General features: G+C 45.7%; 1 protein-coding gene across 1 annotated transcript; it reads left to right on the top strand.

Moving 5' to 3' along the window:
- Positions 1–9,639: 9,639 nt before the first annotated feature.
- Positions 9,640–12,313, top strand: LOC141562625 (nonsense-mediated mRNA decay factor SMG5-like). The gene is made up of 2 exons (XM_074302630.1): positions 9,640–10,584; positions 10,691–12,313. Exons 1-2 carry the CDS (start codon positions 9,640–9,642, stop codon positions 12,311–12,313), a joined length of 2,568 nt encoding a protein of 855 aa, XP_074158731.1.
- The last annotated feature ends 680 nt before the right edge of the window (positions 12,314–12,993 follow it).

Here is a 12,993-nt window from a genome sequence, read left to right as displayed (position 1 = left end):
CATGAGCAGGCTTTTCCTTTCCTCTTATAGATGTTCTATAAAGGTGTGAAGTATAATGTGTAAATCAATGAGTGAACTCCTTCAAAGGTGTGAACTAAGTACATTATCTTGTCTCAAGTTCTGGCCCATAACATCTCCTTGTAGATCAATCATACTGAACCATGCTAAATTAGATAATTATTGTCTCTATCATTCCAGTGACTTAGCACCTTTAAGAAGCCTAACACCTCAGTGATAAATAATATCCTTAACATGATGAACTTTTTCCAGATCTCTAGATCATATTTAAATGAAATCAGTAAATGATTAGCCAGGAACATTAGATATGATCTTCCAGAAAATGTATAACTCATCTGTTGTCCAATGAAATGTTAAAATACATGTTGTCTGTGGGTTAGTACAAATCTCTTCACTTATGTTAAAGAGAAATGAAGGCAGCTCATGTGAGCAGACAAAGCTTATTTCAACTCCTGAAATGAAAAATTGCTTTGAACAGTTCTTTATAAGTTTTTATTTTTTCCCTAATCCAATAAGAGTCTAATTGAACAGTCAGAATAATTTTCAAAACAGAGTACTGACAAATGACTTTACATGGGCAGCATGATGCCACATTGGGCATGCATCTGGTGCTAAATCTTGCTATTAAAATACATGGTAGAAGGGTCTAAGTCCTGAATTGGTTTTTCATTGTTAATTTTCTGGGTTTTCTTTTCTTTTCTTTCTTTCTTTCTTTCTTTCTTTCTTTCTTTCTTTCTTTCTTTCTTTCTTTCTTTCTTTCTTTCTTTTTTCTTTCTTTCTTTTTTTTAACAAAAATTGTTTGCTTGACTCTACACCAAGAACATGAAAACATAAATAACTAAGATTTTTACTGTAGTCATTTAAATGCTAAAATCCTCCAGCTATATCCACACTGTTTCAGGCTTATTTATATACCATTGTACTTTAGTTTTTTTTCTTTTTTTTCCAATTCAAGTTCTGGATCATTTTCCTCATCAGATTCCTCATTCCCTTCCTTATAATTAATTCAGTATTCACAATCTCTTCTTTTTCTTTTCCTCTTCCTTCTCCTCCTCATTATTATGGCACTGAGCCACTCTAATGGCAGCTAAGGTTGTTCAGGAATAGCCCAATGGCTATTCTTACTAAAGACCCTCCAGGGGAAGGGATTCAAAGGAGGTTTGAAAGAAAAATAAAAGTGCATTGGATGCTATGAGAGGTTCTCATTGACTTGAGATGATAAAGGACCAAAGTCCTACCTTGGACAGCAAGAATAACCATTCATTGGCACAGGGACCCTGAGGTGTTCCAGCTTCCTTTATTTCCATCAAAGTGCTGATAATGCTAATGTCCATAAATACTTATCTGCTCTCCCTTGGGAAAGAGAATCCTAGAACCTTAGATCTTGGATGAATCTTAGAACAAGAGCATGAGAATATTTTAGAACAATTTAGAGCTGAAAAGAACCTTGGAACATAGTGTAAGAGCTATGTGTGTGGGTGCTTAAAACAGAGAAGTCCAGATCTGGGACAGAGCTCAGAATGTAGAATGTCAGAATTATTTAGAACATAGAATAAAGATCAGAGCTAGGAGGGAACTTAGAACATAGAATGTCAGAACTAGAGGAAAACTTAGAACATAGAATGTCAGAGCTAGAAGAGAACTTTAGAACCTAAAATTCTAGGTTCTAGGGGATGGAAGGTGGATAATGGAACAGCCTTTGAGGAATAGAAGTCAGTTTAGTCTTGCTCTGCTTGGCCCCAGGAGTGATGAAGAGAAGTTACAAAGAGGCCCTAGGAGGCTGGGTGTGGGGAGGAACTTCTCAGAGGGGAGAGCTGTTCCAGAATGGAAGGCGGGGTCCCCCTTCCTGGATGTTTCCCAGAAGACCTTGCATGATCCCTTGTTGGGAATGTTCTGTGAGGGTTTGTGGGTCAGGGAGGAGGTGGACTAGATGGCCAGCGAATCCTCTCCAATTCCTTCAGGGAGGAATTCTGAACAACTGTGATCTGGGGAGCTGAGATTTTTGGATGCTGCAGGGATGTGCTCCCTCAGCCGGGGACATTGCACACAATGGAGGGTCACTGTGCACAATGACCAATGAGTAGTGGCAACTCCCCAGTCATGCTGTCCACCCTCTGACCCACCTCCCCACTGGGCTACTGGGACCCTCAAGCCTCTCTCCACAGGCCCCTTGTTCTCCTGCTCCCCTCCAGTCTTTGTAGGTTTGTTCCAGAGAAGTACCATTTTGTTTTCTTATTTTTCTAACCGTAGGGCTTAGGGTGTGCTAGGCACACAGCAAATGTTCCTTCTCTCTCTATGTCTCGCTATCTCTTTCTCTGTCTCCTTTCTCTTTCTCTGCCTCTTTGTCTGTCTGTCTCTCTGTCTCTGTCTCTCTGTCTCTGCCTCTGTCTCCTCTCTCTCTCTCTCTCTCTTCTCTGATGGCTTTTGAGAAGAAATGATTGCTGGGAATGAATATACTGAGATGACAGCACCCAGGTGCCTGGTGAGACGGCGTGATCCATCAAGCTATCACAGCTCACATCAGCAGCCAGACTCCTGGTACCAGGGAGGACTCCCCAAGGACAGCCCCAAGGAGTGACCTACTTGACTCAACCCATCAAAGACCCATCCCACAGAAGCAAGAGAGCAATTCACCTTGTCCACAGTTATGTCATCTCCAGAAGTGAACGTGGAGGGGATTTCATAAAGAAGCACAAAATTAGGTGACGATTTTTTAAACAACCATTTTCAGTCTGAGTCAAGTTTTTTTAGAACTCAGTGGGAGTGTAGGGAAGATGTGAACCTCTCGGTTTGGGAAGATGTTCTACTTCGGACCTTGCTCTGTTTTCTCAGTAAATATTTCTTTGTAAAATCCCATTGGTGTTAATTATTATTAGAGGGATGTGAACTGGTTATATGATATTGAGCGATACACCGATGGGGGCTCATTACCTTTCTCTGTACTTATATCATCAGAGCTTAATAGAAACACTAGTTAAATGCTTGTTGGTTACTTATGAATGATAGTATTAAAAGCACTAAACCCTCAGGATTGCCTCGAATATTAAGGGAAAGAAATAGTCATTTGCCCCTGGGCTCCTGAATGGCTGGTCCAGCTGGAATCGGGAGGGTAAGCCCAGAGAGGGGGCTCTTCATCCCTTCATTCCACAAAGCTAACTCTAATCCTAACTGATGAAGTCTCACTAAGACTCTCTGCTAAGACATGGGGGAGATACAAAGGCAAAAGCCAGACCCTGCCTCATGGATCTTATAATCCATAAAGGAGGGAGGGTCATTGGTCATGTAGTCAGGCATTTTGCTGAGATCACAGGCCCTCCATGCTAGAGTCAATAGTCATCGTAGGTGGCTATGGGTCTCCCTAAGTATCTCTTAGTAGACAGCTTTCTGGTGGTGATCTTCAGTCAATTAAAATGTGTCCAACTCTTGGTGACTGCACTTGGTGCTTTCTTGGCTAAGATCTTGGAGTGGTTCACCATTTCATTCTCTTTACAGATGAAGAAATTGAGGAGAAAGGGGGGAAGTGACTTGTCCAGGGTCACGCAGTTAGTGAGTGTCTGAGGCTGGGTTTGAACCCCTGATGATGTCAGGTCTAGCACTCTGTGTGCCATTGCGCTTCATGTGGAACTGCACCCCAGGAAGTGCTTATTGAGTTGAATCAGATGGGCTGCAAAGAGAGAGCAATCCAATATGTTCAGACTTCCCAAACACTGAATTGTGATGATCTGACCCCTGTGTTAAAAAAAAAAGACCCTCATTGGTCTAGGAAAAAAAAAAGGATTTATAAACAAAACTTGGAAGTTGCCTGCTTAACCTAATTAAGGAGCTTGCCAAACATTTTGGAAACACCTCTTCAGCACAATTAAAGTAGGACCATAAATCACCCATTTCTCTTCATTAAAGCAGATCCCCTAAGGACACAGAAGACAACCTCTCCAAGTCCAGACTGCATTATTGATGCAAAAAAGGTTGACTAATAACAATGTCTAAAAACTTTGATACCTCAGACTCTTAAGCCATCAGATGAGTTTTAGAAGAACCCAAAGGTACTGCTTTTGAACCTCAATATTCCCATTAAGTTTGGGATCCATTGTAGCTTTAGCAGCCAGCTGGCCGGTCCTGCAACATCCCACTTCTGTTTAATGACCTCAGGGGAGAGAGGGTCACCACCCCCAGAGGCAGCCTGTTTCCCATGGGACAGCTGTCTTTGTTGGAAGATTTTCCTGACATTTAGCCTAAATCAGTCACTTTGCTGCTTCTGGTTTTCCCTCTGGGGCCAAAATAAAACGTGTCAGCTTCCTCTGTTACCTCTGCAGCCTTGGTGAGACACAATGAGACAGAGATTTTTGCTCAATCATTTCAGTCTGTGTCAGTTTCCCCATCTGCAAAATGTTGATAATGATATACATTCACAGTACTTTTCTCATTTTGGATCAAATCAGATAAAGTATGCAAATTGTTTTGCAAAATTAAAGGCATCTAAAATGTCTATTCTTGTTATTAATACTCATAATAATGAGAGATTGAAGATTATGTTGCTGATTGACATCCAATGTAAATGATCCTTTTGTCCTTGAGAGCGCAGCATTGGCCACCACCGACCTCAGAATTCTCTAGTACTCCTCCTTAAGTCCCCAGATTTAGTGTCCCCTCAGGAATCTCTTCCAAACTATTGCCCGAAATGATGTCTAAATAGTAAATCAAAGGGCATTTGGTTAAACCTCAGAAGCCACCTAGTCCAACTCACTTATTTTACAGATGGAAGAAACCTCGGAGGCCCAGGGCAGTTCAACGATCTGTCCAAGTTGACCCATGCTATAAATGATCCCAAGCTCTCTCATTCCCAATCCAACACTTTTCTTCTTGTTCTCCCCATTTTAAAGGAAAAAAAAAGTGAGTCAAGAGATTTGTTGGAGGGTCACAGAGTGTGTGTTTTATAATCACAACCAGGTCTCTTCTGGCTCAAAAGCAGTCTCATTTCCTTTTGGGACTGTCTAGGTTCAGGGAAGAAAATTCAGTCATTATCTGGATTTGTTTGTTTGGGATTAGAACAGAGCTGGGTGGAAGGAGGGAAGAGGCCTTGAAGGACACATCCTTTCTGACAGTCTCCTACATAGTCTGCTGGGACAGGGGAATGGAGCAAAAGCCAGGATTTCCAGACTGGGCAAAATGTCCCCTTCATTGCCATTTGTAGTAATTCCAACCCACACGGATGAGACTGCTGTTCTCTCTGGCATTATTTCCACCCACCTGGTGTATGAGTGGGAACCTTGCATTCCACCCACCTGGTGCATCGGTGAGAACGTGGCCATCAGAGCCACATTGTCAGCTAAGCCTCAGTTCAACCAAATCTCTGGGAAGAAGGGTTAATCTTTAGTGGGGTCAAGGAAGGTAAGGCTATAAGGAAACTACTGACTGGAGTAGACTGGTCTTGAATCCAAGAGCAGAGCTCTGTCCAATGTACCCCAAACTGTGGGAGAAATTGTACATATGCCCGCTAAAGTTCATTTATTAATCAGTCAGTAATTTAACAAGCATTTATGCTCTCATGGGCCAGTCTGATGTTCTGTTAATGTGTCTCTTCATCCCTATGGGGATCCAGACACTGTCATTAGAAATGGGAATTTCCTTCCCAACCTTGTGTCCCAGCCTTATTCTACCTTTAGAGGAGAGGGATCATAGGATCAGAGGCCTGGAGCTGGAAGAAAGCTTAGATGAGGAAATAAGTCCAGGAACATTAAATTATTCACCTTAGATCTTACTAAGAGGGTTTTTTTTTTTTGGGGGGGGGAGATTGTAGTACTTGAGAAATTAATTTGCCACTATTCCAACCCTCTCAAGGGAACTGAGTGCCCGAGAAAGGGACACAATCTGCCAGGGGTCACACAAGTGAGCGGTGACAGAATTGGGATTCTGTGACTCCAAGGTTGGGGATCCAGGGAGGACTTTTATTCTTCTTATGCTCCACATTCACCCCCAAGGAATTCCCCATGTTTCATCCAGTGTTCCCCTATTGCCCATTTTTCTAGAACATTTGTATGCCTTCTTCCCATCCTTCAGAATCTGGCTTCCAAACCACCATGTTCCTGGGATGGAAGTGAAGAAATACAATTACTTTTTGCAATGTTAAAACATTTTTATTTTTTAAATTTTATTAATATTATATATACTCATATTATGTACATATAATATAAATGTAAAATTATATTTTATTTATTTTATTTTATTTAAACTCAAGTTTTGAGTTCTAAATTCTATCCCTGCCTCCTTCCCCCACTTACTTCCCCCACCCAGATGGTAAACAATCAGATACAAGAGCAATTATGTAAAACAAGAAGACTTGACAAAAAAGGAAATAAAGAAAGTGAAAAACAGCAGGTTTTATGAATTCAATCGATATCAGTTCTTTCTCTGGCGGTGGACGGTATCTTCATCGTGAATGCTTTGGGATTGTCTCGGATCATTGTATTACTGAGAATAATTAAGTCGTTCACAATTCTTCATCAAACTCTGTTGCTGTTACTGTGCACAATGTTCTTCTGCTTCTGTTCACTCTGTATCAGTTTCACATAAATCTTTTCAGGTTTTTTTTTTTTTTTTTTTTCTGAAATCATCCTGCTTATCATTTCTTACAGCACAATAATGTTCCATTACAATCATGTTTTGTTTAGTCATTCCCAATTGACGAAAAACTCAATTTTAACGAAACAACTACTTTGCACCATGGGGTGGTTGGAAGTGAATGTCCCAAAGATGAAAGGTTCTCAAGGTAATACTGAGGAGGTCTCCTCTTTGACCCTTAGTTGCCTTCTCTTTAAAATGAAATTTGACCAGATCAATTAACTTATTCAAAACCAAGTATTTATCGCCTACTATATACCAGAAATTCTTGTAATTCCATGAACCAGAGTCTAGTGAAGATTTTTAAAAGGGTCATTATATAAAGATTATATTATTATATGACTAAAAATTGTTGAACTGATTATATAAAAGGGTCATAAGAGAAAATGTGATAGGAGAAACAAAGGAGAAATGTAGATAAAAGAGTCTCCCGAAAATGTGAGGAAAGAGAAAGCACTCCCAATTGGCAAAGGGCCAGCTTCTGTGAGTAGAATGATCACCAGCCTACTGGACTCTGGTCCAATTCTAACAGTTTTCTCTAGGTTCTCATTTGATCCATTTGATCCATTTGATCCATTTGATCCATCTCATTTGATCACCAGCCTACTGGACTCTGGTCCAATTCTAACAGTTTTCTCTAGGTTCTCATTTGATCCAATCCAACAACACTTCTCGCGTTACTATGTTAGACAAAATCAACCAGTGTTCCAGAAGCCACGGTGAATTGAAATAATGGTGGATTGTCTAGACATCCAAAAGATATAAACTGAAATTCGGACTCAGACACTGATAAGTCCCTTCTGTTATTTCTTCTGCTTCATTTTTCTTTACCTGTAAAGTGAAGGATGGGTTCAATGGCATCTAAAGTGCTTTCCATCTGAAAATCAGCAAGGATAATCATCTAGTCTCTGGCCCCAAGGGACTTACATTCTACTGGGGGAAAATGTGATACAAAAAATTAAAGAAGAGAATATTTGCTTTTGAGAGAGAAGAAGAAGAAGAAGAAGAAGAAGAAGAAGAAGAAGAAGAAGAAGAAGAAGAAGAAGAAGAAGAAGAAGAAGAAGAAGAAGAAGAAGAAGAAGAAGAAGAAGAAGAAGAAGAAGAAGAAGAAGAAGAAGAAGAAGAAGAAGAAGAAGAATAGGAGGAGGAGGAGAAGGAGGAGGAGGAGGAGGAGGAGGAGGAGGAGGAGGAGGAGGAGGAGGAGGAGGAGGAGGAAAGAAAGAGGCAGCTTGTCCAGGGGTACAGAGCTAGGCACTGGTAGACCAGGACTGGAATCCAGGTTCTCTGGCTTTTTGCATTTCCTTGCATTGAATAGTACATCTGGGGGATGTGTGCAGAAGCATAGGGAAGGCTGTGACTCAGAAGACATGGGCTTGGTCTTGCCTGACCAATTCAGGACCAGGACATTCCAGCTCTTCTTAAATATTTACAGAATTGAGTTGAATTTAATTGAACAGAAGAGAGACAGAGAGAATACCCTCACCTCACTGGTGCAGGGAAGGAATGAGTGGCCGGCAGGCAGAACCCTGCTTTATGTGCTCGGAGCAAAGCACCTGGGGCAAAGTCCTAGAAGGTGTATATTGTTCGCACCAGTCTGTGGATTACTTTGCCGCTGTGCCCAAAAAGCTGTAAAACCGCAAACCCTTTGATCAGCAATACTATTACCAAGTCTATATCAATCCATAAATAAACTAATAAAAAAATGAAAATGATCTTTTTTTTTTCTTTTTAGTGGTGACAATAAAGGTTTTTCTTGTTTTGTTTTGTTTTTGTTTTTTGTTTTTGTTTTTGTTTTGTTTTGTTTTGTTTTGTTTTGTTTTGTTTTCTAAACAGTGTTTTGGGACTAGGAACACGCCTTCCAGGCGCTCTCTGAAAACTGTGCCAAGAGTTTACGTCTTCAGGGACTTTCCGGGACTGAGCACTTCCTTAAGTACCTGCTTCCCCTCCTCCCACCCCAACCCCACAGAAAGAAATGAGTTTTTAAAAAGTCTGAGTTAAAAAAAGGCAGAGTTTTTTAAAAGTCTGCCTGATTCTCCTTCATTTTCCTTCTGTTTTTTGGTTTGGTTTGGCTGTTCCTCTAGAGGGGATAGCATCTTTCATGCAGACTCCTTTGGAATCGTCCTGCATCTCCGCACTGCTGAGACAATTTGTTCAGACTTGATCATTGGACCAAATCGCTGTGACTGTGGTCAAAGTTCTGTTTCTGCTCACTCTGCTTTGCCTCATTTCATAGAAGCCTTTCCGAGGGTTTTCTGAAATCTGTTTGTCCCCTTTTAGAATTCTTTCAACCCAGTCACGGAGCACAACTGGAGCTGCCCACTTGAGGGGCGATTCCTCCACTCCAATGCTTTACAGAACGGTTGTAGATATATTTTGCACAAATAGATGTTTTTCTATTTTGCTTTTTTATTTCTTTGGGATACAGGCCTGGGAGTGGGTCTCCTAGTCTTCACAAGCACGATAATTGTATATATATTGGATTTTACCTGTATTTTAACATATTTAACGTGTTTTGGACTACAAGGGGAGGAGGGGGGGGAAGGAGGGGGAAATTTGAAACAAAGTTTTTCAAGGGTCAATTTTGAAAAAGGAGGAGGAGGAGGAGGAGGAGGAGGAGGAGGAGAAGGAAGAGGAGGAGGAGGAGGAGGAGGAGGAGGAAGTGGTGGAGGAGGAGTATATAAAGCAGGTTCTGCCTGCCGGCTTGTCATTCCTTCACTGCACCAGTGACAGACGGGTTCTCTCCCTGAAGAGATTCGTGATTTTCTAGGAAGAGTGGACTTGGATTTCACTGCACTAGGTAAGTGACGAGCTTGTTCTCTCGGTCTCCCTTTCGTGATTTTTTGGGAAAAGTGTTCTTGATTTTCACTGCGCCGATTAGGGGAGGGACGGGTTCTCTCGGTCTCCCTTTCTTTCCTTGAGGAGATCCCTGATTTTCTGGGGAGAGCGGACTAGGAGCTCACTGAGCCAGTTACCAAAGCGACACCTGAAGAGCGATCTGGAACTATGGAACCCAACCAAACCAAAGGACTTCTCCTGAAGATGGTGGGATCAGCACAGCAGCTGGACGCCCTCCTCGCGAGGGAGACGGCCCACCAAGAAGTTTTCCAGCCCCAGAATGCGGCCCTGAGGAGCCAACTTGAACAATCTGCCGTTTGCTTCATCCTGCTGAGCCCACGATATTATGGGATGGTCGCGGAAGAGCTGCTGTGGAGGAAAGTGTACTACGATCTCCAAACCCTCCGGAAGACCAGGGGAGCCCTTATGGACGTTTGGGGCCCAGAAGGTGCTTACCGGGAGCACCTCAAAAATGGAATTCATGTCTATCATTGCCTTTTCTTTTCTATGCAAGCACAGTTCGAGCTGCAATTGGAAAACTACATCTACTGGCCTTCCAGCCAGCCTGGGAGCCAAGCGAGGAGGGCGGGCTCTCCCTCCGCGGAAGAGATGGACTGGGCCAGGAAGTTCTGCCATCTTTGTCTGCTTCGGATTGGAGACTTGTACTACTTTCTGAAGGAGTTCACAGCCTCTGAGGGAGAGGAGCTAGCTAAGCGCTACTACTACCGAGCTCTGTCGCTCATTCCTGACCTGGGCTTGCCCTTCGTGCACCTGGCAACTCTGTCCGGAGCTAAATTTTCTTACGTCGAGGCCACATGTTTTTATCAGTGTTGCATCCATTCCAAAGTCCCCCACGCTGGAGCCTTCCTGGGTCTTGAGCAGATCTATCTGAAGATTCAGGAGGAATACAGACAGCTCCCGAGTGTTCCGCTGGGGAAACTAGGTCCAGAGCACCAGGCGCGGGAAGATGTGAGAAGGCTGCTGGTCAGCTTTGTGTATCTCCAGAGCCTCCTGACGCCCCAAGGCAGAAGACACCCGGCGCTGGAGAAGCTGTGCGCGAGGGGTCCTGGAGGACTTTCAGCTGTGTCTCTCCCACCTGTCGATCCACGCCGGGCAAGGCTGGGCCAGGAGAGCGGGGGCGGAGCAGAGGCATGGCTCCTCGCTCTTGCCAAATCAACTGGTCTTCCAAATGGTCATCCTGTGCCTCTTGACTCTGGAGAACTTGAAGAGAGCCGGCTCGGAACTGAGCCACACGGCCATCTCCTTCAGCTTGGTTTTCTTCTCTCATATCGTGCGTCTGGTGGGCGGCAACATCCGGGCGGCGCTGCACAGCCGGGTGGCGCCAGGGAGGGACGAAACGCAGGAGCCCGAGAAGCCTTGGCTGGAAGAGGGAGAACCGGGACCAGAGCTTCCCGCTCCCCACCCCGTCTCGGTTCACGTCGGCGAGTTCCCAGAGAGCGGTCAGGAGCCGCGTTTCTCCATTCCACCTTCCTGCCCTGAAGATTCCTGGGAGGACAGCGAGTCCATGGAAGTCTGGGAGCCGGACGGGAGCCGGGACTCCCCCGGGGACTCCTACCGTGTCTTAGAGGACGGCGAAGATTGGGGGGAGGTTTCTTTCTGTTCGCTCCCCGACTCGGACAGCAGCTTCAGCGAAGTAGCCTCAGAAGAAGGAGAAGAGGAGAGAGCCTCGGAGGAAAGCTCCATTTCCAGCAGCTGGACCCTCCCCAACTCGCAGGCTCTGCGAGAGCGGCTGGACATTCTGTGCGCAGAAGGGCTGCTCCCGGCTCTCCGGGTCGTCCTGCAGTGGCTGCTCACCGAGCCGGCCCTCAGCGCCCTCAGCATGCGCGCGTGGCCGGGCCTCTGGAGGGACCTGCTGCTGCTGCTCAACCTGCTGCCCAGCGCCCAGGAGCTCGGAAACCCCCACCTCGGGCTGGCCCCCCGGCTCCGCAAGCTGCTCCCCCACTTTGAGCGGCCCAGCCCCCCCATCTCTATGCCCCTCCTGGAGGACACCATCCTGCGCTCCCTCCTCCCCTTCCAGGCTGCCCACGCGAGCTTAAACTTTGACCTCGACGTGTTTCCCACTTTCTCCAGGGAAGACGTGGCTCTGCGCGCCTGCGTCCTGCGCACGTTTGGCCACTTCGCTGCCCACCTGCCTGACAGTCTCGTCGTGTTCGATCCGAAGCTGGGCCTCTTTCTCTGGACGGTTCCGAAGGGCCAGCCTCCTTCGGGGGAGGCTCGGGAGAAAGGGGCGCCGCCCCCGGCCCGGGAAGGCCCGGCCCAGCTGCAGAGACAAGTGCAGTCCATGGAGACGGCCCTGCGGCTGCTCCGCATTCAGACGGCCCTTTCCCCTTACCTCATCCCAGACGCCGTGGCTCTGTGGCAGCACCTGCCCCTCGTGCGGGACATGGCCCAGAGCGGGAGCTTCGTGCTCATAGTCCCCAGGATCGTGATCGACGAGTTGGACCGGAGGAAGAAGGAGGCCCCGGCCCGGTTCGCCCTGCGGTTCTTGGAAGAGCAGCTGAAGCAAAGGAACGAGCGCTTTCGGTGCCAGGTGCAAGTGCGGGGCAAGTGGAGGTGGCCCAAGATAGGAGGAGAAAACGCGGCTGCCTGGAACCTCCACAGCATCCTCCGCGGCTACGGGGAGCTGCTGCGCGCCGTCGGGGAGGAGGCGGAGAGCGCCAGAGGGATGATGACCGTCCTCACGGCTCTGGACCTGGCGGGGGCCGGGCCCTTGTCCCCTCCCCTGAGCTCGGCCTTCGCGGGGGTGGCCATCGAGCACGTCCTCCCCTTCTACACTCGCTGGAAGGCCCTCAGCCGGAACACGGAGCTCACAGGGTCTTAGGGGCAACATTTCATTCATGCATCCGCATGAATGTGTTTTTAAAGAATTCCCAACCCAAGCCAAGACAGGACAAAGAAACGTGTTTTTTAAAAGTCTGCCCGATTCTCATCCGTTCTCCTTCGGGTTTTGTTGTTGTTTGGTTTTGTTTTTCGTTTTTTGGTTTCGTTTCGTTTCGTTTGGTTTTTCTCTAGAGGGTCTTTCAGCCGGAGTCCTTGGGAATGGGCCTGCATCTCCGCCCGGCTGAGAACTGGTCCTTGGACCCCATCGCTGTGACTGTGCACAAAGCTCTGTGCTCACTCTGCTGGGCGCCGGCTCACGGAAGCCTTTCCCAGGGTTTCCCAAATCTGTTTGTCCCCTTGTGCCCTTTCAACCCAGGCACGGAGCACGACTGGAGCTGCCCAACTCAGGGGCCGTTCCTCCATTCCAATGCTCTGCCACCATAACAGAACATATACACACATATATAATATACATACACACATATATAATATACGCACACACATATATAATATACGCACACACATATATATATATGCTAAATATATATCTATACATATCTATATCTATCTATCTATCTATCTATATAGCATAAATAGATGCTTTTCTATTTTGCTTTTTATTTGTTTGGTTACCACCACCTCCTCCTTCTCTTTCTCTTCCACCATCTCCTCCTCCTCTTC

Source organism: Sminthopsis crassicaudata, chromosome 3 (genome assembly GCF_048593235.1).
Source record: "Sminthopsis crassicaudata isolate SCR6 chromosome 3, ASM4859323v1, whole genome shotgun sequence".
NCBI classification, from domain to species: Eukaryota; Metazoa; Chordata; class Mammalia; order Dasyuromorphia; family Dasyuridae; genus Sminthopsis; species Sminthopsis crassicaudata.
This window is presented reverse-complemented; position numbering and strand designations above follow the sequence as displayed.